The 25,857-nt window shown below is 45.0% G+C and overlaps 1 protein-coding gene across 7 annotated transcripts in view; it reads right to left on the bottom strand.

Moving 5' to 3' along the window:
• Positions 1-25,857, bottom strand: part of MAPK4 (mitogen-activated protein kinase 4) — a 145,511-nt gene that overhangs the window by 64,001 nt on the left and 55,653 nt on the right. For 4 of the 7 annotated variants that reach the window (XM_039545835.1, XM_039545840.1, XM_039545833.1 and 1 more), the window contains one exon: positions 4,127-5,636. The exons of 1 other annotated variant lie outside the window; for it this stretch is intronic. In XM_039545835.1, coding sequence (XP_039401769.1) covers positions 4,127-4,672 — 546 coding nt within the window. In that variant the 5' untranslated portion in view covers positions 4,673-5,636. Of the gene's footprint in view, positions 1-4,126; positions 5,637-16,276; positions 16,424-25,857 lie in introns of those variants that run through there. 2 more of the 7 variants (XM_039545834.1, XM_039545838.1) reach the window with 2 other exon arrangements.

Raw genomic sequence — 25,857 nt, 5'->3', positions numbered from 1 at the left:
TCAATTTCCCCACCTGTAAAATGGGGATAATGATACTGATCTCCTTCATAAAGCACTTTGCGATCTAGAGATAAAATCCACTCCGTAAGAGCGACATGTCATTACTATTGGCTTCATTCTATGGCAGATCACAACCCTCCACAGCATGAGAAATAATCTCCCTAGTGACAGTTCTTTGATGCATTAAGTCCTAGCTCTGCCTTAAACATCAAGCTTTTTCAAGTCCTAGGCTGCATATTGCTTCCTCGTTGTCTTACCCAAGCAGAGGGTTGCATCACGCAATGTCCGGAGGGATTTGCTTTTATTATTCATTGCTGAAGGCAAGGGATGTTAGATAAACCCCCATGGAAATCACTACCTGCATTCCCCCCTCCCCCACAGAACATATTTTACATTCCTCATTCTGTGCATCTCTCTCTTTCATCTGGATTAGTCAGGCAGTTATGATCAGCTCCTGCGGAGCAGTAAAAGTGTACAGCAAGGGCACAAAGTGCCATTTAACAAGGTACCATGGGCACAGTTCTCAGTAACAGGATATTCCCTTTGCACAAGCATTGCACTGCAATTTGCGGTGTTAAGACAAGTTGATCATTTATCCTGCTCTCAACAGTGGAGTGGTTTGAACTGGTCCAGTCTGGTACCAAAAAAAAAAAGAAGCCCCCCGACCCAAAAAAACCCAACCAACCTTCAATAGCAGACATGAAGGGATTGCGAAAATACTGCAGCAACACATCTTACAGTCTAATCCAGGTTTAACTATATGAAGGTATCTCTGCCTAAGCTCCATTCAAAATACTTTTCCAGTAAACATCAGATATTGTAAATCTGTGGCCACCTAGGACTTCATACTTGTCAATGTGCTGAACACCACAGTACAGCTGAACTTCACAGTGACAGACAGATTGCTGAGCTCCAACTGGGCTAAAGAAGAATCTCCATTAGCTATAATTCGTATAAGGTCTATGACACACAGCTGAGTCCTTCCAGTAGAGAGCAGTGGGGCACATACACACACTAGTCATATGATTACAGAATGAATGGTGCACATTGATCATGCTGCACCAGATCAAAAGATAGGAGCTTGTTGTCTGGACCTCACACTTGGTGATGGTGTGTTTTATATAGCTGCAGCTTCTCCTGCTTAGAGAGTTATGTAAGAATCTTAAACTGTTATATGCCATTAATCGGGCACTTAAAATGCAAGTCAGGTACTACAATCTACTTGGTTGGATTTGTGATGTTTTCTTGAGTTTACATAGTGCTTTGTAAAGCCTTAAATGACAGATTTTCTGTTTCCTAATAGGCTGGAGTCTAAAGAGAACCAAGTCTTATTATTTAGATGTCTCATCTCAGAAACAAGTGAGAGGAATTAATTAGTCGGACTGCCAGGCTAACCAGAGCAGAACATACATACAACAAGAATCAAGTTCTGACTGATTTTGTGATAAGGGGCAAACAGATTGGCAAATATGTATCTTTAGTTGAATATAAAATATATAATGAATGATGGATGGGATGTTTTTGACATAAGAAAAACTAAGGGAGATAGACCTAGTTTACTAACAGCACCAGAATATGCACGGTGCATTGGTCAGTGATTCAGATAAAGCAGAAAAGGGGCTGCATTGCAGAGTGGTTAGATACATCAGTTTATGATATATTCTATACTTGTTCCACATACAAAAATCCCCAAATGAGGTCAGCTAGACCAGTGGCTCTCAACCTTTCCAGACTACTGTACCCCTTTCAGGAGTCTGATTTGTCTTGGGTACCCCCAAGTTTCACCTCAATTAAAAACTACTTGCTTACAAAATCTGACATAAAAATGAAAGTGTCACAGCCCACTGTTACTGAAAAATTGCTTATTTTCACCATATAATTATAAAATAAATCAATTGGAATATAAATATTTTACTTACATTTCAGTGTATAGTATAAACAAGTAATTGTTTATATGAAACTTTTAGTTTGTACTGACTTTACTAGTGCTTTCTATGTAGCCTGTTGTAAAACTAGGAAAACACCTGGCTGAGTTGATGTACCCCCTAGAAGGCCTCTGAATACCCTGAGAACCACTGAGCTAGAGAACTGCATAGTGACCAAGTGCAGTATGTGTTTCTAGGGTTCAAAAAAGAACTGGATAAATTCATGGAGGACAGGTCCATCAATGGCTATTAACCAGGATAGGCAGAGATGCAAAAACATGCTATGAAGTGTCGCTAGCCTCTGTTTGGCAGAAGCTGGGAACGGGCGATGAATCACTTGATGATTACCTGCTCTGTTCATTCCCTCTGAAGAACCTGGCATTGGCCACTGTCAGAAGACAGGATACTGGGCTAGATGGACCTTTAGTCTGACCCATTTTGGCCATTCTTATGTTCTTATCACCATTTCACCTCTAAAGTCTAGGCTGAGTGCGTTAGAGAAATGTGTTTGGTGGTTTCAGCTAAGTCCTAGTGGATGCTCAGATACAATCCTTTCTGGCAAGATGGCACAGACTAGAGGACAGACTAGAGGAGTAGGGCTGTGGCAGGCCAAGAGTAACACAGAGGAAACCAAGGAGAGCACAGCCTGAAACAGGCCTGCAGGATTTGACCTTAAAGAATGAAAAGTGATACAAATGTGTCCTGCTGACTAGAAAGCCAAGGCCTGTTTCTCCAGTTTGCGCCCTGCAAAGCCACTTACACTAGGCAAAGTGGGTGTAAAATTCTACCACCGGTGAGCATGAATTGAAAAGTCAGATGTGGCCACACTTTTGCCTAGGGGTGAAAGGTGAAAGCACGACACAACTGTGAAATGTGTGTTATAGTCCCCATCCCCAGAGTAGCTAGGCCACATAGAATTTAACAGCCTGCTACTGCTAGCTGCTACCTCCTCCAGCTCACATGTGCTTTGGTGCTGAAGTGCCCAAATTCAAACCTGGCTGATGAGCTGGTAAGGAACAGAAGAGAGTGGAGAATCAGCTCCTTGGTATGCAGCCTGAAGCACTCAGATCCATCCCCAGATTTCAAGTACTCCAAGAGTAGTTAGGTCTGGGATTACTTTGGGCTCACGCTAATCACTGTTCAAATATCTGTTGAACAGCCACTAAACTAGGGTTAGGCAACCTGCAGCACGCGAGCTGATTTTCAGTGGCACTCACGCTGCCCCGGTCCTGGCCACCGGTCCAGGGGGCTCTGCATTTTCATTTAATTTTAAATGAAGCTTCTTAAACATTTTTAAAACCTTATTTACTTTACATACAACAATAGTTTAGTTATATATTATAGACTTATAGAAAGAGACCTTCTAAAAACATTAAAAAGTATTACTGGCACACGAAACCTTAAATTAGAGTGAATAAATGAAGACTCGGCACACCACTTCTGAAAAGTTGCCGACCCCTGTACTAAACAGTGCATGAGAGAGAAGATTCCATGGCATAGCTACAGCAGCCATTCACCCTGGAATAGGAAGACAGAATTAGAACCTGACATAGGACAAACCTCAGAAAGTTTGAGGTGCCCTAATTACAACAGCAAAATACAGCAGGCAGCCCCTTCCCCCACAGTCACTGCCCAGGGGGCTGTAGCTGAAAAAAAAAGCCTGTGGTGGCTGCATACGACCACGGTGACTGCATCTGAGAAATGATGCACTAGAAATGGATTGCTATGATTCTGCAGTGTGCAGGGGGTTGAGGAAGTTCTATGCACTGACACCCAGAAATATCTCCTAGAAACAGAGCATAATACTAACAGAAGGCTGCAACAGGTGCCCAGAATAGGAACAATAAGTAGTTTCCCCTTAGGAGAAGTGCTGTGGTCCTATTGTTTGCAGTCACAAATATGTAGATGCCAAGAGGCTGAAGAAGCAGCAATGGAAGAGTGGGCTTAAGATGCAGGCTTTTCTCTAACACCAGTGTTAAGTCAGGAATAACTCGAATGAAGTCTATAGAATTCTATGGATGCAAAACTAGTGTAATCAAAGTCAGAATCAGGTCCACTGCCCAGAACTGCACACAAATCCAGAGCTGAGCTCTTCAAAATTTGTGGGGGCTGATCAGTTCTGGGGATTTTGTTTGAGCCCATCTCTCCTTGGGACAGCAGTCTGATTGACGCAGAAAAAGTAGTGGTTTCGTTTCACATACCTTATGAGAGTAATGTTGATCTACAATCCTTGCCAGCCCAAAGTCACCAATCTTCAACACCAGGTCCTCTGTGCTGATGAAAATGTTGGCAGGCTTGAGGTCTCTGTGCAGTATATTAGCTGAGTGGATGTACTTCAGCCCTCTCAGCAACTGGTACATGAAGAGTTTGGCATGTTCCTCAGTCAACGTTCCTTGCTCCAGCAGTCGAGCCAAGTCAGTCTCCATGTACTCCTGGACTATGTACACCGTGTTAAACTTGAAAAACTCCCCTTGCAGATCAGCTCCCTTAGGCCCCAACACCTCATACACTTTCACAACGTTGTCGTGGTCCAGCCGGCGGATGATCTTGATCTCTCGGAAGGCATGCTTCATGCTCCGCGCATCGCTGATGGTGATCTTCTTCACAGCCACTTTGCGGCAGCTTTTGCTGTCAACCGCAGACAGAACCAGTCCATTTGCACCAACGCCCAGGGGCCTGAAATCAACAAAGCGGCAACCCAGATCATAGCCATACATGCTGGCAATACAGTCGCACTTCTCTGCCATCGTTGGGCTCCGATCTTTCTTTACCACTTGAAAAACTGAGCAAGGCAAAGAACTTCCCGATCATAAATGTATCTTGAAATAAAGCAAGTCATTATTACCCACAGATACCTGGGGGGTTGCTCGTTCTGAGCCCATAGTTTCAAAACAAGAGACTTCCAGATACGTAGAAACGGTGAAAATAGACGTCTGAGCAAAATGATATATTTCAAAATAGATGGGGGGAGGGGAGGAGGGAGAGGTTCCAAAGAGCTTTGAAATTTGGAATGCAGAAAAAACAATGAAAAAATAGTTCTTCCTATCAAAACACAGTTAGTTTATTTTTCTTGAGGCTATTAAAAGATCCACTCTGCTAAGTTCTTCAGCCCCTCTTGCTTTTCTCTCTCTGAAGTCTACAATATATTGCTGAAATAATAGGCTAGCTGGGGTTGTAATTAGCCTTTCCCCTAGGTCTCTGTGTTCTCACTTACTTCAGGTGTTGCTTCACAGTAGAATCAAGCTAGCAGTTTTCAGCATTTAATGTGGGAACCTAGAATTGCTTCAGATCCTGCTAGCTTCCAACCATGACCTTCAGCCCCCAAATTCTTCAAACAACCTTCAAACTGGAGAGCCACACTTTCCAGAGGTGAATTTGAATGCCAGTTTTCTTTCTCTGAAGCCAGTCGTTCAGCGAGACTTTGTTATTCTTTCTGCCACCCTCTCTCTATATACAGGCCCCTTTTTCCATTTGATAGGCAGAAGGGGTGACAGAAGTAAACCGCTTTTCTGATTGAAACTTGTTTTTCCATCAGCTGAGCTCAGCACAGTAAATTTCCATGCTCAGTATTCCAACACTTTCCCCTTGTATCGCTTTCGTTAACCAACCCAAGTGTCATTTGATCTTTATAGCCGGTTGTAACGTTTATTGCTGGTGGAGTTGCCTGCATCATACCACCTGGTTATCCCTCAGTGGTTCTCAGCCCTCCTCCTGGAAAAAAAGAAGAGATTGATTGATTTGATAAGAACATCAAATATGCCCCTCTTATGTAAATTCTTTCTCCTTGAAGGTTAAACATGAGCAAAGCAATAGGTGGGAAATAGCAGTTATGACCTTTAGGAAATTAATTAGTTATGCTCTCCAAACGCACACATCATTAGCAGCTTTTTTCACATGCTTAATTCTGTCTTCTTAAACTGAAAACAAAAAGGGCCAATAATACATACTTTGTGTTTTGCTGGGTTTTCTTTTTTAATGTTTGAATATTTTATGAGGTTAACGTTTAAGATTGAATAATACTTGTGTCTCCAACTGTCCAGTTAGACAGCACAAGCATGCTTAACTGAATTGCAAGAAAACTGTATTAGCGGTGCATGACACGCACAAGGCATTATGTGCTAAGCAGCCCAGAGTAAAGAATTTGTCATGTTTTTCTTCGGTTTGTAATTTAGGTTCTTTTTGTTTAAAAGCTGGTCAGTTTGGGTTTTTTTCCTCTTTTGTACGTAAATGCTGCACTGAGGGAGAGGAGGCACTCCCACCGGTACACAAATACCTGGCTTGCATTCGTGCTCTGCACAAGCCAAGGTAATTGAAAAGCTGCCTCAGCCCAAGCTATGATAATGATCTTACATTTCAGTAGTGCCTTTCATTCAGAAGGACTTTAATATGCTTTATAAACTTTACCAACTGACATGCAAACTATGCACAGGAATATCTTCACCTGCCGCTGAAGAGGAGCCACCTCTAGGATGGAATCGAACTACCCTTTAACTTTATAAAGCAGCCTCAAGTAATAGGCATGCCTTATGCCATTCTTAGACTAAATTCTTCAAGGTAAGGACTGACTTTATATGTGTTTGAACAGGGCTCAGCCCAATAGGATCAGGGTTCCTGACTGGGCCTTTCATGGTATTGCTGTATTATCCATGTGAAATGAAGGTGGTTCTTCTAACAGCAGTAGACAGGAAGGATGGCTCAGCTCTTAACCCACTACCCTAAGGCTTTGGAGACCTAGTTTAGAGTCCCTGCTCTGTGTGACCTTGGGCCAGTCACTTAGAACTAGGTTCACAAAAAAAACCCTTAGGTGTGTGACACTGAGCATCACCATCCTTAACTTTTAGGCACCCAGAAAAAACACTAAGATTCACAAAGCCTGAGTTCGGCGCCTGAGCATGGGGAGAGTTAGGCACCTCAGCATGGGATTCACAAAAGCCAGCACCACGCCAAGTGACTCCTCGCCAAAGCAAGCCAATGGGTGATGCTAAGCTGAGAGCTGTGAGCTCAGACCCTAGGGTTGCCAGGTGTCCGGTTTTCGACCGGAACACCTGGTCAAAAAGGGACCCCGGTGGCTCCAATCAGCACCACCATTAAAAGTCCGGTCAGCGGCACAGCGGGGCTAAGGCAGGCTCCCTGCCTGCCATGGCTCCACATGGTTCCCGGCAGCAACGGTATGTCCCCCCTCTGCTTCCTAGGTGTAGGGGCAGCCAGGGGGCTCCGCGCGCTGCCCCTGCCCCAAATGCCAGGTCTGCAGCTCCCATTGGCCCGGAACCGCAGCCAATGGGAGCTGCGGGAGCAATGCCTGCGGACGGGTCAATGCGCAGAGCTGCCTGGCCGCGCCTCTGCAAAGGAGCTGGAGAGGGGATATGCCATTGCTTCTGGGAGCTGGAGAGGGGACATGCCAGTGCTTCAAGGAGCTGCCTGAGGTAAGCGCCACCCAGAGCCTGCACCTCTGACCCCACCCACCATGTCCCAACCCCCTGCCCCAGTCCTGATTCCCCTCCTGCCCTCCAAACCGCTCGATCCCAGCCCGGAGCTCCTCCTGCACCCCAAGCCCCTCATTTCTGGCCCCACCCTGGAGCCCTCACCCCCTTCCGCACCCCAGCCCCCGAGCCAGCCTGGTGAAAATGAGCGAGTGACTGAGGGTGGGGAGAGCAAGCAACAGAGGGAGGGAGGATGGAGTGAGCGGGGGCAGGGCCTCGGAGGAGAGGCAGGACAAGGGTGTTTGGTTTTGTCTGAGTAGAAAGTTGGCAACCCTATAAGACCCACCCCTCTGTCAGAGATAAGTGCCTAGAGTCCAGGCTGCAGGGAGGCACTTGCCCCCGCCTGGGACCCTCAGCTGTAAACCCTCCCTTGGGGTTAGGCGCCTATGCTGTTTTGTCAAGAAGCCCAAGGGGCAGAGGAACAGCAGCAGCAGCTCCCTCATAACTTTTAGCCCAAGTGGTTGGGGTACTCATTTGGGATGGGGGAACCCTCAGTTCAGGTTTCCCCCACCTGAGGGGGTTCAGGGATTTGTACAGGGACCTGCCACCTCTCAGGTGAGTGTGCTAACTGTCTCTCCTGCTGAAGTTGTTCCACTGTGGCTTAATAATGAAAGAATCGTTGGGCCAGAGAGAGAGAAAAGGCAAGCATGAGAATGACTCTGTAGCCTGGTGGTTAGAGCCCAGACACAGGAGACCCAGGTTCTGCTCCCCTCCTCCAGGGATCTTTTCACAATTATTTATCCACGGTGGAACTGCTTCAACAGGAGGGACTGAGAGCACCCACAGCAGCGTGTGCCACAACCCAGGGGTTAGGGCACTCACCTGAGAGGCAGCAGATGCAGGTTCAAATCCCTTTACCAGAGGGGGGGGCTTGAACTGGGGGTGTCCCAAGTGAGCACCCTAACCACTGGGCTAACCGTTATGAGAGAGCACCTCCTCTTCCCTCCCCACACCGCAAGCAAGCTCACCAGTGGGGCCCAATCCACATGGTGAGGTCTGAGCACGCTTACAGGCTCAGGCCCCATGGGTGAGTGAAGCAGAGGAACACCTATATTCCCCTGGTTGGTGCATCCCTCTGAGACTTAGATGTCTGGCATGGGACTGCAGTGCATATGCTCAGAGGCAGAAACACAGGAATTTTTTACTGCAAAAATTTAGATGCCAAGTGAGTTTAGGCACCTATAGGCTCAGAGGCAATTGAGCAGGGGCTTTGTGGATCCCAGAGGGTCCTGATTTTGGTGCCTGAAGTAGCAGGTACGTGCCCAAGTTCTGTTGTGAATCTACCCGTTTTTCTCTGTGCCTCTGTTCCCCATCTGGAAAAAGGATAATAGGACTTCTGTAAGACACAGGGGTGCCGTGAGGATAAATACATTAATGACTGCGTGGTCAGGTGCTCAGATGCTGCGGTAGTGGGGCAACAGTAACCATACAGCACAGCTTAACTTTGTGCTGGAGAAGAGAGTGACACCTACTGAGTTCTCAGCACCTAGGGTTTTCCCAGAGACCTCCAAAGGTATGTTCTACACTGCAATAAAACACGGGCAGCTGACCCATGTCACCTGACTCGGGCTCATGGTGCTTGGGCTGCATGGCTATAAAACTACAGTGTTAAACATCCAGGCTCAAGCTGCAACCTGGGCTCTGGGACCCTGCAATGGGGGAAGGTCCCAGAGCCTGGGATCCAGCCCAAGCCCCCTGCCCAGACATCTACACTGTAGTTCTACTGTCCTGCGGCCAGAGCCCCATGAGTCCAAGTCAGCTGACATGGGCCATCCATGGGTTTGTAATTGCAGTGTAGACCTACCCTTAGTGTTTGCAAACAAAAAGAGGGCTACATTAAATATATGAATTGTTCAGCGAGAAGAACATATACTTTTTTTTATTATAACTCCAGCCCTGCCACATGCTATTGTTGTGAAAGAGCGGTCCCACACAGCCTGGAACCTTTGTTACCTAAACAAATTGCTCCTTCAGGGTTTGAGAGCATGGTTTCTATAGGCTGGGTTGCTTTCCTCCAGATCTTAAAGACATGAGGCTAAATTCAAATCTGGCATAAGCAGGTGCAACTGCCTTTGAATTCAAGGTCCAGTGGTAAATATTCTAAACATTAGACTTGGTAGGTTGTTGGCCACATGCCTGTGCACTTTGGTGGCTGCCAAAATCTTACATCATGACAAACCATTAGATTTAGTACACTTATAAAGACAGACAGGATCTGAGACCTTTACCAAGGAGAACAAGAGTATTATCAAGAGTGGAGTAGGATAGTCAGCTAACAATGCAGCTCATTTCTCCTCCAGAACTGCGAATAGTCCGGGTGTTCCAGAGGGAGGAGGAGAACATCTTTATTAAGACCCACGCTTTGCGTCATTCCAAAATAGGGGATGTGTCATTGATTGGCAGAATCTGAGATGGAAGGGTAACGTGTTCATTTGTATTTAGCTACCAATCTGTAAGGGTAAGAATAGCAGGAATTCCTTCATTCCTTGGTCAACTCCGTGAGTGACAAATATGTGAGTGGAAAATGAAAATAAAAGTTGGCTTTACTTTTCATGGTCTCTCTCATGAAGCTATGCTTAATAGTAACATTCTGCTACCACACACACCCAGACTGGAAGGGCTTCAGGTCTAGAGGTCTGGATCTGGATCTATATTTGGGCTTTGGGAACTGAAAAAGGCCAATTTCTGATTCCAGAAACTGAAAGTAAGCCTGGACTTGCCCATTCTCTGGTCCCTTGCAGCCACTGCTACTGAGTCTGTCCATCTCTACAGAGCTCATGTAGCAACCCGTATAAATCTATTTTGGGGAGGTAATAGGGAATACTTGCTTCTTTCTCTGCCTCAAGAATCATCCACATTAATACTTTGCTCTATATGGGGCTCTTTATCCCAGAGTATCAAATCAAATCACTTATAAACACAACTCTCCCATATGTAGGTATGTTTTATTTCTGCTTTACAGGTGGGTAAAGAGAGACAGACATTACATGACTTGCACGAGCCACAGAAGGACTTGGCAGGATTGGGAATAGTTCCCAGAAGCCATGACTCCTAGTGCCTTGTTCTAACAATTATACCACACTGCCTCTCTTGAATTAGTGTTTCCTCTAGCCAGACTCTCATTTTGTGTGGCTGCATATAGCACCTTTTGCTAGTTTACTTACACAGTTACATACATGCTGTTAACCCCAGCACCAGTCAGCAGTGAATGAGACACTAACATCTTTTGAAATCCATGTTTATACAAGACTGCCCTAAAAGATCTGAACTGTAGGTTTGCAATCAAAATGTGTCATATACATCAGATTGTTTTCCTTCTATTAAAAAAAAATCCACCTCAAATGGTTTGCTCTTCATACTGTGGTAACCTGCATGGAACTTGGAAGGAGTACTACAGATGGCAGGAGGGAAGAGTTTGGAGATGGGACCAGAAAGTTAATCTGTGTGCACGTGGCTTGAATGCTAGCTGTAGTTACAGCATCTTTGTAGATGGCTCTCTTGATAAAAAGCCAATTGCATGTTAGAAACAAATTTAGTTTGGAGTCCTTTCATATTATTACCGAGCCAGCAGTATAAGAAACACATATGATGTTCAGTCTGAATAACACATTTAAAATAGCATTATACTTCATGCCAATTAGGAAAGTTCAGATAGCATAGCAACAGCACTCTAGCTCCTACTCCACCTTTTTTCCTTGCAGCTAGTGTATGGGCTATGACAGAAGGGACATGGCCATGTTTCTCTCTGCACTGGGTCATAGGAAGGCAGAATTAGATTAGAATTCCCTGCCCACTTCTGAAATGCACTGTGCTGTCTTCCGCCAGAGCCTTGTCACTATTCCACGTGTATATTATTTGTTGTAATTAAATACACAGCGTTAAAGGCAAGCAAAATACATGGGATTCTTCTTGTGTGTTTGCTACCACAGCTGTTTGGCTCCATAACATAAGCACCTACATGGAAAATATATTTTGTTCTATTTGCTGTGGGTAGCTGCACATCCTTAGGTGAGAAGGCTTCCTTTTCAGGCATCACACAGATGCGTGGCCAAAGTAAGTCTACTCCCCTTTCACATGTAGCAAAGAAAATGAATAAACCCCCGAACAAGGAAATATTGTTGTTCTCTCTCTGTCATGTCACTTGCAGGGGAATTTCACAGAAATGGGATGCATCTTTTCTAGATCAGGTCTCAAGAGAGAGAAGCAAAGTTTTTCTTGAACAGGGAACAAACCTGTTTGTTTCTATTTAACAATTTTGTTTGAGGTTTGGCACAGTTAGTGGTCAAAAAAAAATATAAAAGATCGATAAGAGCTACGTGAATAGCGTGGCTGAAGTGAGAATCTTATTATAATATCTTCCTCCTACCTCCTCTCCGATCGGATCGATGTCCGGGGGGGCTCCTCCACGCCGCGCGCGCCCGCCCGCGTGGAGTCGAGAATCGATAGAAGAAGCGCGGCGTTCGGGATATATGCGCGCGTCTAGATGAGGATGATATATCGATCCCTGAAAAATCGATCGCTACCCGCCGATACGGCGGGTAGTGTAGACGTAGCCTTAGTGGGGTGTGTGTATACAACACCCACACACCAGAGAGAGCGTGCAGCTTGAGGAAGTGCTATATCTGGTAGCAACAGCCGCAGTTGGAAAAAAGAATACATTTGTCAGTCTAGTAAAGTATAATTCTACACGCATCCGAGACCCCAGAAGATCTTTGAGGTACAGCGTGCACAGCAACAACAGATTTCATTCTCTTCCATATGACCTGGAAAACACAGATTTGGTTCCCAAGCTGGGGTGGCAGCTAGCTATGGTCTGTGTGGTTTTCAGTTTATGAAAAAAATATTCAATATTTGACAGAGAATAGAGCTGTAAATGCAATGTGGTTTTGTAGGGTTACATTTTTCGTTAGAATAGCTCTTCAGAATTTAGGTCAGCTTTGCAAAGTGAATGTGCCACAGACATGCACTGTGCTGTCTTCCGCCAGAGCCTTGTCACTATTCCACGTGTATATTATTTGTTGTAATTAAATACACATCGGCGGGTAGTGATTGATCTACTGGAGATTGATGTATCGCGTCTCATCTAGACGCGAAACATCGATCCCCGAACGTGCTCCCCGTCGACTCCTGAACTCCACCACGGCGAGAGGCGGAAGCGGAATCGACGGGGGAGCGGCAGCCGTCGATCCCGCACCGCGAGGATGCGAAGTAAGTCAATCTAAGTCAAGCTAAGATACATCAACTTCAGCTACGCTATTCTCATAGCTGAAGTTGCGTATCTTAGATCGATTCCTCCCCCGCCCCGCCCCAGTGTAGACCAGGGGTAAGGGTTTATCTGCACTGCACACTAAGCCCAGATTCGTGGGACCCAGGCTTGTGGGCCTGAGGTTTCCAAGCCTGTGCTTGAGTGTCCACACTGCATTGTAAATCTGGATTTACAATTGCTTGACCCAGGTCTTGCAGCCCTGTTAACTTGTCCATGCTGCATTATGAAGACCTTCTGACTTGACCTATGTCCACACAGCACAATGACAGGGTTGGGAGCAGACTCAGTGGGCTCTGACCCACTTCTCTAGCAGGTCCTGCTGACCTGAGTCTGAATGAATTATGTATAGATGGAAGGAGGGCTTTGGCTCAAACATGAGTCAGAGCCCGGCCTTAGTGAGAAGTGTAGACATACCCATAGACTCCATGTGAAACCTGCTGCCACACACTAAAAGTCCTCTAGTGCACTTTGAGCTACCCCACTTTGAAACAGGAGTAGGCCAATATGCACCAGGAACTGTTACTGCCTGGTATCAGGATCCACATGGACATATATTGAGTGACAGCTACTGCGCTATAGATTTACACCCCAGCTTGCCGCACACTAACTGTTTGTCTAGATAGGCCCATAGATATCAAACCAAATTTAGAGGAGATGCAACTTAGAATATCTCACACTGATTTTAATTCCCTGTCCACTCACATTCTCTTAGACCTCCTGATTCCCGCTCAACAGATGCATAAGTGAGTCTAAATTGGTGCAGTTTACACACCAAGGAGACCAAAGGTGTAAAAGAAAAGCATGTTTAAGTAACTGCTCCACCCCCTCTCACACCTTACACACTTTAACACAGTGGTTCTCAGTCAGGGCTCCGTGTACCCCTGAAGATACGCAGAGGTCTTCCAGAGGGTACATCAACTCATCTAGATACTTGCCTAGTTTTACAACAGGCTACATAAAAAGCACTAACAAAAACAGTACAAAACTAAAATTTCATACAGACAATGACTTGTTTACACTGCTTTCTATACTATACACTGAAATGTAAGTAAAATATTTATATTCCAATTGATTTATTTTATAATTATATGGTAAAAATGAGAAAGCAAACTACTTCTCAGTAGTAGTGTGCTGTGACACATTTGTATTTTTATGTCTGATTTTGCAAGCAAGTAGTTTTTAACTTAGGTGAAACTTGGGGTTATGTAAGACAAATCAGATTCCTAAAAGGGGTACAGTAGTCTGGGAAGGTTGAGAGCCACTGCTTTAACACACAACTGCTCCACTATTTTTCCCAAATCCTGGTTTTGTCACAGCTTTGCTTGGCAAAGTCGCCAACTCTGTATCTCGGTTTCCCTATCCGTACAGAGGGAATGAAGCAGAATCTTGCTAATCACACAGATGCCTGAGTAACCCACTGTGGGTTACATGAATGCCCAAATACTAACAAAGCAAGGCTAATGCATTACACTGTTCTCTCTCGATTTACTTTGCAATTGCAGTTTAGCTCTATTTACAAATATTCTTTGTTAAAAAGATAATGAAGCCTCAGTAACATGAGATAGGCTACAGCATCTGATATTAAACTTCTGACAAGAAGTGTGGACAGTACCATTTTTGTGTGTAAATTAAGAGCCTGTGATGGGGTGTATTCAGCCATTGCAGCTCCCTGCTGAGGGCCCTTTGGTCCTACTGCACCCCACCCCAAGAAGCAGCAAGCTGGGAAGAGAGAAATAGGGAAGGTGGGTCCTCCAAGCTTGCCTAAGGAGAAGTCTCCAAAGCAGCCATTTTGGAAACCATAGAGACCTGGTCCTCCAAGGGCTAGAGGAGCTAGCCGCAGCCAATCAGGGCCCTGCTGGCCCAGATAAAAGGAATCACAGAGAGTTTATGGCTGGCTGAACTTACACAGCTGTGATTGCAGAGGGAGCAGGACCTGGGGATGTTGGCCCTGATATAGGGCTGGAAATAAAAGGGTCCAGTAGGAAGAGGCCCAGAGAAACAGCTGTGGCAGAGTGAATCAAGCAGTACACGGCTGTTACATGTAGAGTCCCTGGGTTGAAACCGAAGTAATGGGTGGCCCTGGTTCCCCTACCACCAAAGGAAGGGGCAGGGCTTATATGAAAGACCGAGCACCAGGCTGAATTTAAAGGGCCCAGAGAAAGAGCTGGAGACCCTAGTGAGGGCAAATTTGTGGGAGTCTTTAATATTCCAGAAGGGGTTCATTAGAACTTTGACTTAGCCGGAGGGCCAAGCCACTGAAGACCTGCCAAGATCAGCTGGCAGCCTGCAGGGGACACTAGGTGTGAGAAGAGGACTGTGGCACCGCACCAAGCCACTCAGAGACGCTCAAGAGGTGACTGCCCCTTCACAGAGTCAAATTTTGCAGCCCTTCATTGAACAAAGTTCCTGATGTCTCTGTTAATTTAGTGGGAGTGCTGCTCCATTCAAAACCACAGGCTGAGAGAGCAAGGGAAGGAGAACTAACAGGCAATTATCACAGGTGAATGCTGATCAGGAGCCATTTCAGTTCTTCTGCCAAGGAAGTTATAGTTTTTATGACCATGCACATTTATTTCTGATTTAGAATAAGTAAATGCATACACAAATTAGGCGGGGCCCTTCGGCTCCTGGCAAGATGCCAACACAATCTTCTGTGCAGTAGAGTCAATAGGGGTATTCACAAGAGTTAAAGGCCAGCAGGATTTGACATGGATAAATTATTAGTGCATTTTATATAGGGCTGAAAGAGACACACCTTTGCTTTAGTATAAGTCTGGCTCTCGTCTTCCCTCCCATGATGCCCAGCTCACGAATTGTTATGATGCCAGTCCTACGTCTGGAAAACAGGCTCTTTTCCTTTGTGCATGAGCTGGTCAGTGCCAGCGCTAAGCATGGTGGATGACAAGATACAGACTTGTTGGACTCCCAAACCATTACCAACATCTAAGCATTTTGAAATCTATGGGTGAAAAGCACTTTTCACATGTAACTGCTGAGCAGCAGCATCACCAATTCACCATCAATACTGCAAAAGCAGACAGTTCAGTGAACTGGTTACCTTCTCCAGCTATATCATGGACTGTCTACCATACATTGGGTACCCTTAAAAACTGACTCTGTCATTTCTAGAATAATTCCCCATTATAGAGCTCTCTGTCTCTACCCACGGATTTGTATGGTCCTTGTCACCACAGTGCCTAAGGATGGGATTTTTTCAAAAGCACTTGGAATTGGGCGAAACCTCCTCACACTGATGTCAGTGGGACTTTTGCCACCACTGACTTTGATGAGAGCAGAGTTAGGCCAGTGCAGAGTACTTCTGGAAAAAAAAAACACTCTACCCACTGTAAGGGGTCTCTGAAGACAGCAGAACCTTTCAATACTGTAAACTTTAAGTGCAATACACTATGTGTGAGTCATTTATTTGGCAAGTCAACAATACACATCAGCATCTCACCCCAGTTCTTCTGAAATGGCTTAGCTAATTGTATAAATTCAGATCCACACATGAACTCTCTCTCTCTCCTGCAACTGTCTAGCCAAATACCCTGCATATAAGCATAAAATACTCTCAACAGTCGAATCCCTCTTGGATTCCTACATACCAGTGCCTCTCTGCTCTGATGCAGGCGATTGTTAGCCCCAACTGCTGAAACCCGGAGAAATCTGCCAATCTCCTGAAGCAGTGCGTGTGACACTCCGAATGTTTCCATCACTTCAGCTCCTGCATTCTTAGTGGTTCAGCAGGAATTCCAGGCACATCACAGCTTCAGCTGCCTCTGCGTAACTCCCCCTCCACCCTCCCTCAGTAGCTGAGCTTCACGATCGGCTCCTTTGTTACAAATCATAGCCTGAGCAGCCACTGCCCCATACAAAAGTTGGGGGCATCACTCCTGCCAATCCCATGCAAGGCAGGAGGTTCCTCCTTTCCAAACCCATCCTGTCCCTGTGTGGTTCCAATCTGGTGATCTCTCTATGCATTCAAATCCTCCACAATTCCCAACTGCCAATGTGCCTGTTTGCTTATTCCATTTCTTCTGCCTCGTCCCTTTCCCACCTCCCACAAGCTATTCCCTATCACTGCTCAGGGACATGTTTCCATGGCAACTAAATACTGGGGTTGTTCAAACCATCATAGCAAAACTTAAAGGTAAAAGGTCTCCTTGCCAATTCTGTATAATATATAGTGCCCTGTGTTTGTAGGTTAGGACATATCCCATATTGTACACATGGGGAACTCAAGCACAGAGAGATTAGAGGTCAGTTTTCAAAAGAGCTTCACCTATTTTCAGGTGCTTCCGTTTTTTAGGCGCCAACGTGACACACCTGCAGCCTGAATTTCAAAGGTAACTGAAGGCAACGGGAGCTGTAAGTGCTCAGCACCTGTGAAAGCCAGGCCCTGGGTGTCTCAAGGGGTTTGTTCAAGGCTGCACAGTGAGTCTATGGCACACATGTCATCAAATTCAGGAGAGTTCTTGGTTTCCAAGTCAGTCAGTCCACTACACCACACTGCCTCCAAAAGTAAAATGGAACAGAGAATTATCACAGGGCTGCTCCTTCACCACTCTGACTGCATGATACATAGTGTTAACATACAGCAAGTAAAATGCACAGACACACTGGCCTGATTCTCCTGACCCCAGTATAAATCGGGAGTAACTCCACTGACCTGAAAAAAGCTTCAGTCCGATCCCATGATCAGAGCAAGTCCTATCGTCTGAACTTATTCTGAGGGCAGGAGACTTAAGAAGTAACTTCTAATAGCAGTTGGCTTTATAATTAACCCTTTCATACACTACACCACAAGCAATATGATATAGGGGTTAACAGACTCTTTAAAAACACCTCCCCGAATGACAGAAGTTTTACTGATGAAAAGCGCAGGTGCGAACAGCGCTTTGTTGGCAGGCACTCTCTCCTGCTGACAAAGCCACAGCCGCTTGGGGGTGTGGGGGGAAGGTGGAGTGTAAGTTTTTTGTCGGCAGGAGACCTCTCTCCTGCCAACAAACAGCAGCTACACTGCACAGCGTTTAGCAGCAAGGGTGTAGCGGCACAGCCATGTCGCTAAAAGCTGCATAGTGTAGCCATACCCTTAGTTGAGGGACACTTTTGACTTCTACAAGACTTATAATGTCTGTGTGTTGTTTTTTTTTTTAAGTGCTTTTCTTTTTAACTTATTTCTCATAGTTTTTTGAGAGGAACACCGCCCCCCAACCTCATTCCCCGCCTTGGTGTTTGTTAGCTAGACACAAAACGAGAGACAGCAGTTACCATCATGCACTCACACTACATCTGATCCCTGCCTTCCATTGACATTTACGTACTTAAAATAATTGACACTTACGTACTTAAAATAGGGCAAGGGGAACAGGACTCTGTCCAGGGAGGGAGAAAAGGCCCAGGGAGGGAGGAAAATCCCCAATGTTAGTGAATGGCTAGAATGTGTCCGATACCTACTTAAGCTGTTCTGATATATTCTTTTTCCTACATACCTCTGTTTTATCTTCCTATCTCATACTTTGGTATAACATCAATTGGAAAAAAGTTCAGAGAAAACAATCAATAATAAAATAACTGAACCCAACCAACAGTCTCATCTCTCTTCCCTCCACCCCCCCGCATCAGGATCAAGGTCAGTTATGGGATTTAAGTCGATGGGGCCTAACAGTCTGCTAATCATCACATTGCTGCTCACAAGGCTTCTCTTAATGAAGCTTTCTGACAGAGCCAAGAAATTTTCCCTGCTGCCAGTGTGTTGCATGAAGATCATCTAGCCCTTTAAAAAATCTTCAAATAAGAAAACATAATAAAAGCACAAAAACACCCACCCCTGAGACCCTAGGGCAGTGGTTCTCAAAGTAGGGCCGCTGCTCGTTCAGGGAAAGCCCCTGGCGGACCGGGCCAGTTTGTTTACCTGCCACGTCCGCAGGTTCGGCCGATCGCAGGGTTCACCGCTCCGGGCCAATGGGGGCTGTGGGAAGTGTGGGAAGCGATGCAGGCCGAGGGATGTGCTGGCCGCCCTTTCTGCAGCCCCCATTGGCCTGGAGCGGTGAACCGCGGCTAGTGGGAGCCGTGATCGGCCAAACCTGAGGATGCGGCAGGTAAACAAACCAGCCCAGCCCGCCAGGGGCTTTCCCTGAACAAGCGGCAGCCCTAATTGAGAACCACTGCCCTACGGCACCCAGACAGGGATCTATACTGAAAATAAACTGAGACAGAAATCGGACTGTTTATATGTGTATGCTTATTTATATGTTAAATGAACCTTCTGATTTAATAGATGTCGTTTGGATGACATATCCTGAATAAAGTCCTTTAGCCTCCTTGGAAATGAGGTGTCAGTGGCCATCCTTTCAATACTCCTAGATTCCAAGGCCAGAAAGGACCATTATGATCATCTAGTCTGAGCTCCTGGATAACACAGGCCATAGACCTTCCCCAAATAATTCCTAGAGTGAATCTTTTAGAAAAACATCCAATTTGGATTTTAAAATTGTCAGTGATGGAGACTCCATCTCCACCTTCAGTAAGTTGTTCCAGTGGTTAATTTCTCTCACTGTTAAAAATTCATGCCTTATTTCCAGTCTGAATTAATCTAGCTTCAACTTCCAGCCTCTGGATCATGTTCTACCTTTCTCTGCTAGACTGAAGAGCCAATTATTAAATATTTGTTCCTCATGTAGGTGCTTGTAGACTGTAAACAAGTCACCCCTTAACCTTCTCTTTGTTAAACTAAATAGATTAAGTTCCTTAGTTTATTGCTCTAAGGCATGTATGTTTTCTAATCCCTAACTCATTCTCATGGCCCTTCTCTGAGCTTACTCCATTTTATCAAAGCTGAATATGAGTCAGCAGTGTGCCCTGTTGACACCAGAAGGCTAATGGCATTTTGGGTTGTATAAGTCACATTTCCAGCAGATCGAGAGATAAAATCATTCCCTACTCAGCACTGGTGAGGCCTCATTTAGACTACTGTGTTATGGGCCCCATCCAAGAAGGATTGCATTAACTCCAGTGGCCACACAAAATGATTAGGGGCTGGAGCACATGACTTTATGAGCTGAGGCTGAGGATTTTGGGGGAGAAGAGAAGAGAGAGGGAAGAATGATGAGGGGATTTGACTAAACCTGAGGGGGTTCCAAAGAGGAGTGATGGATTGAGATCTCTCTCAGTAAGAGATGAGAGAGAGAGACAACAGGTAATGGTCTCAAGTTGGGGAGGTTTAGGTTGGACATTAGGGAAAACTTTTTCACTAGTAGGGGTGGTGAAGAACTGAGAATGGAATACCTAGGGAGGTAGAGAATCTCCTCTCCTTCCTTTTTTTTTTTTGGTCAGGCAAGCCCTGGCTGGGATGATTTAGTTGCTTTTGTTTGGGTTTTTCCTGGGGTTGAGTCCTGAGGTAGATGACCTGGTCCTCCTCACCCTGAGATTGATGAGATTCTTGATTCTCTATGTATGTTTCTTTTCCTAACTCACAACTCATTCTCACTTCTCTGAGCTTACTCTCCATTCCATCAACATCCTTCTTGGTGGGACACAGACACAGAACTGGACACACACAGCAGTCACACACACCAGTGCAACAGAGAAAATAAAATCTCTCTCTACTCCCACTCTAGACTCCTGGTTATGCATCCAAGGATTGCATTAACTCTTTTGGCCACAGCCCTGCACAGGGAGTTTATGTTCAGCTGATTAACTTCCAAAACCCCCAAATCTTTTTCTCAACTGGAATCTCATACTGCAACATGGAACAAAACACTCAGAACATTCACACAAGCATGGAAGGCAGAAGTTAACGGGAGAGGCATGATCTGCTTGTCACAGCACAGACAGAGCCAGGAACTCTGGAGTTCTCTTTCCAAGTCTCCCACAGATTTGGTTGGGTGTATAACCTTGGACAAGATGCTTAACTTCTATGTGCTTCTGTAAAATGGGGATACTACTACTTACACACCTACATCTCCTGGGTGTTGGGGCTATGACCTTACGTGAATAACAGCTATGTCACTACTCAGTAAGGACTTCAGAGTTGGGCTCATAGACATGGGCCAGTTCAGAGATTCGTGTGCCAGTGTTCGGATCTGGGTTTTTGATTCAGGCCCATTGCTGCTTAGCTTAGTAGTAATTTATCCCTTAAGGCACTGACAGTGTTCACCCTCCATGTTCTGTTCTGCCCCAATAAACTCATCTTCTCATTCCTAGACAGAAGGATCTCTGCCTCCCTCCCTCCCATCTCTTCTGTCTCCTAGGAACCCATGTACCCAACCTCTCTGACTCTGACCATGCTCCCTTTGTGCTGCCGCCTCTGCCTCCTCGCTAATTCTTACCCATCCCAATCTCCCAGTGTAGCCCATCTTCCCACTGCAGGTTCCTGGCACAAGGAGAAGATTGGAAACCAATTGCAAGAAGCAGTGACTCAGGTTCAACAGGCCACAGATGGTGCTATTCCCAACAGGGCAGGCCTGGTTCTTCCAATGATTTATCTGTTCTTCCTCCAAGTCTGAAATGTCCCCTTCTCCCCGGCACAGCATGCCCACAAGGTCCACAACATCCTTAAACGGACCAGCATTAAACCCCAGGGAATTAGTCTATGTCCTACGGGACAGTCTATGGTTCATTCTGGACTTTAATAATTAGAGATAGGTGCCAAATGTTTAGCTCTGGATCCATCTAGGAACATCCTCCTTTTTTAGGGATTATATGGATGTGGGGCTTTGTTGGGGGCCCATCTCTAATAAGAATCATCAAGCACCCTTTTGTCCTGTATGTGTAACCTTTGGGTGGGCTAGAGGTCACTTCATTTCCCATCTCCAGTGCCTTAAAAAAAACCCAAACACACACACACACACACACACACACACACACACACCTCCCATAGAACGTAGCTGGAGACCCAGAGTACAGTCTCCAAGGATTTTCAGCAAGGCTTGCAACCTCCTCCCATTCAAGTCCCAAAAGGAACTAAAGAAATTAATTTAATTAAATAACTATAAAATCTTATGATAAATAAACAAATAATCTAATTTCGACAGCATGACATGGCTATTTTATAATCCAGACATTACCTTCACAGTTATACATAAACACAAATAAAGAAAACAAATTAAAATCTGAACATTTCAGTCCCCACAGAAATGCAGTGAGAAGAAAGTGAAAGTTCCCAAAAGCTTAGGTTTTGTTCATCTAAGTCTCAGTCAGGGCCGGCGCTTCCATTAGGCAACCCTAGGCGGTCGCCTAGGGTGCCAGGATTCGGGGGGCGGCATTTTGGGTGTTCCCCACGGGGCGCACGGAAGCTTCCGGTTCCGCTCCCGTTGCACCGCCGAAGAAGGACCTTCTGCCGACGTGCTGCGGAAAACAGTGGCAGGCAATTGAGCAGCACGATGACTGCTGCTGTCGCCTGCGGCATTTCGGCGGAGGGTCCTTCTTCGGCAGTGCGATGGGAGCGGAACCGGAAGCTCCCGCGTGCCCCGTGGGGAGCGCACAAAATGCCCCCCCCCCCGAATTCTGCCTAGGGCGCCAGAAATCCTGGCGCCGTTCCTGGTCTCAGAATTTTGATCACCAAATCTAGACTCTAGATTTGGTGATCAAAGACTCTAACAGTCTTCGGAGTCTAAAACAACATCTTCCCTCCACTTGCTTGTAGGAATCTTCAGTCAAAATCCATGCAGACTCTTTCTCTGCTGAAATCACTGCTAGCAGCTAACTGAATAACCAACCACTCAGTTTAGTGTATAGATTTAAAGAAAACCCTGCTGCAAAATGCTTCTGAGTTAGGGACGACAGCCTGCTTCCTGCTCCTGGGCTCAGCTTCTCCCAGCACACACAGGGCACCTGGCCTTCTGCAAAGCAGCTGACCTGACTGCTTGCCTCATGGATTCTGACCCCAGCAACAGGGAACCTACTGGAGCAGACCCAAAACTACCACACCGAGTTCCAGAAGCTTCTGGATGTGGAGTGCTTAATCTGCCTAGCAACAATGACCCAGACACAACTCACTCCTACCTCCCCACAGTGGGTCTCAAAGAGACATCTCCCTAATAGGCACATGGGTTACATATGCACTTCCCCTTTCTGCCTATATAACATGGTATGGTGACTGACTCTTCAGACAATTTACCCCACACAATTTACCTGGAGAAATGATGGTTCAAGAAGCTCTAGAATTTCCTCTGTTAAAGGCAGAAAAATAATAAGTTGTTAGTTTTAAATCCATTGTACTGATGTAAATTTCAGAGGCATGTTTAGCTGACCTTTGAAATATTAGCATCGCGGATTTAATTTCAAATAATTAGATTTCCCAAAATAGACCTTCTGAAAACTGCTTTGATTCTTCTAAAGTACTTTCCACCATTAAACTAAGTACAAAAGCACTTATCGTGTAGCTGTACGTTTCTTTTGCAATACCTACAGAATAATTAGCATTTTCCTTTCTAATATTCTGTTTGAGAAAGTTCAGTTTAGCAAGTGTACTGCAGAATTTCTCTCTCCTCACAAGTTCCTCAGTGATTAGTCCGAACCCACAGCAAATCAAGAATGGTCTTGCATATTTGAGAAATCTTTATTACTAATTTTTATTGAAGCCAAACATCAGGTCTTTTAGGATCCCCTGGCACCATTTTTATAAATCAAGAGTCTTAATCTAGGTGTCCTGGCCCAGTTAAACTCAGGTAACCCAAATCTAAAATCCTCCCTTTCAGTTTCAAATGGATAAGGTATTCCTCTTTTCGTGTCACAGACTCTTGTGTAGGTGTTCAGATATTACAGCAATGCGGCTCATAAAAATACCTAGACAGATAGTGCAGTCTTGCTGTGTGCCCTTAAACAGCTGCCATGTTTCACCCCAGAATGGATGTATTTTAGAGGTGGGTGAAATGTTCCCTAAACTGCCCAAGATGATATATACTATTGGCCAGATTCTGAAACTTTTACTTACATTGTACAATACCTTACTTCACAAGTAGTGTCACTGAATTCAGTAGAATCAGTCATGGACTAAGGTACTACTCAATATGAGAAAAGGTCCTAAATAAGAGACTGATACTGCAGACTTACTCATGTGAGTAGTGCTATTCAGGAGGGTAAGAGTCAGGTCTGATATAAAACATTTTAGAATGAAAAGCATGATGTAAATGCAATGTATTATTATTAATGTCATAAATGACAATGTAAAAAACCTTAAAAGTAGCAGGAATTCCATAAGGTAACTGTGCGAGTTTTGCATTGATAGGGTAAGATCACTTAGTTATGTAGTGACCTTAAGAAAGGGAGAGCTAATCAATAACTCACTTATGGGAATTTCCTGCATGCCAACGCTTTCAAACCGCCCTTCTTGACACGATGTCCAAAGTCAGGTCTCAGTTCTAGACTCTAGAATCAAAATTCTCCCATGTTTATATAGCAGCAGTGATGGAATACATCCTTCCACATTCCTTAACATAATACAAACTGAGAGATACAACCCAGAATTATGCATCTGTGACAAATGAGATTTGGAATCTAAGGAAAACATCAAGAAGCAACTACCAGAGAATTGCAAACTTCAAAACAAGGTGGGGGGGATGGGAAACCCCAAACTTTTTTGAGGCTAGGAATACCAAACCAATGCATCTACCCTTCCTTTGTGAGGCCACTACAAGCAATATTACCACCAACTAATGAGAGTGATTGCATCAGTTACAGCATTATCAATTACAGCATTAGATAATAAAATAAGCTGCCTGAAGCCAGCAGCTGTCAGCCAGCCACATTAAAAACAGACCATCTAGCACAATAGATGTAACAATAAAATCTAGCTTTTGCCTTATTCCAAGAAAATAGATCCCACCCTCCACCCCTGGTCACCTGATGCACCTTTCAAAACCAACCAGAGCAGGTTCCCCTATAACGTGGACAAGAGACTTCAGATGTTTGTGGCATTTCCTTCTATGTTTAGTGAGAACTCAGACTCATTCTGCTTCAATGCAAAAGGAAAAGCATGCAAAGCCTCTGACATACAGGCAAACAGAACTGACAAGACAGGTGTCATTTCTGCAGTGCTGCTGGAATTGCTTTTTCTCGTTCCATTTTCTTGCAGAGAGGCCAATTAGTTTCTTGTATTGTCAGTGTCTGGCTCATTTATTTTTCTCATAATAAAATGGTTTTGCTCTCTCTGAAAACTTGGATACTAGATGAAAGTATATAACATCCCCATCTCCCCTCCCCCGATACCAAAGAATATTTTTATAACAGCACTAGCTAAAGAGCCAGTATGTGAAATAAAATCTTATGGTTTGACGTGGGCCCAGAGAATGACTCTAAAGCAGGTCAGCCCTATATCTTTTGCAGGTGTGTCTACTATTAAAATAGTTCACTGGATCAGTGGTACCTTATGATAAGACTTTTTGTTATTTTCTGACCTGTGGGTGCTGGTTTTATTAAAAGCCAACAGACCCACCCGCCCCAAGGCAGGACAAGTCCAGGTGTCCTCTTCGAATCCTCTCAGATGTCTGCATGGTCCTCTCTGGGGCTGCAGACAATCAGAGAATCTCTCAGATGTGGTATTTAGAATCCTTGTTACACAGATGCAGCTTTACATTGCGGGGACGTTCAAACTCCCTTGACTCAAGCCCTCTTAACACATGACAAAAGGTTACCTGACGGCCCTCCAGTCCTGTTCATATATTCCTGACAGGCACAGAATATGTTACTGCTCTCATTAGGTGGAGGCTCCTACGAACCATCCCAGTTGTTCCGTTGTCTCACTTAGTAGAGAGCTCCCATCTCATTGCCAGAATCCAGTGCAAATAAGTTGAGCAAAGACAGCTTAATGTGGGGTCTCAGGAGCATAAAATTGCATTTCAAAGCCTACTTGAGCTTCTGGGTTTCAGCTGTGCTAACATACATTCCCAGGAGAGGTGGGGAGTGTATGTTAATAACTTCCATTGACCTTTAAAAGGAAAAACAGAGAAACATCTGCTGAAATGATAAGCAGCTTGTTGGCCATGTTCAGCTGGAGGAGGATCTCAAGTGGAACAGTTCTACCCTAAGAATTACATGTCAGTGCAGTAGTTCCTTCTAGAAATTATACTCCAGAGAAGCAGGATGAACTAGTGGTTACAGCATGGAGCAGGTAGTATGGTTCCTTCGGTCTTCTTATTACAAACCACCATCTGGGATGCTCTGTGAACTTAGGTAGGTCATTTTT

Source organism: Mauremys reevesii, linkage group 6, assembly GCF_016161935.1.
Source record: "Mauremys reevesii isolate NIE-2019 linkage group 6, ASM1616193v1, whole genome shotgun sequence".
Classification (NCBI taxonomy): Eukaryota; Metazoa; Chordata; order Testudines; family Geoemydidae; genus Mauremys; species Mauremys reevesii.
Note: the sequence above shows the minus strand (reverse complement) of the source record. Positions and strands in the feature narration are given on the sequence as shown.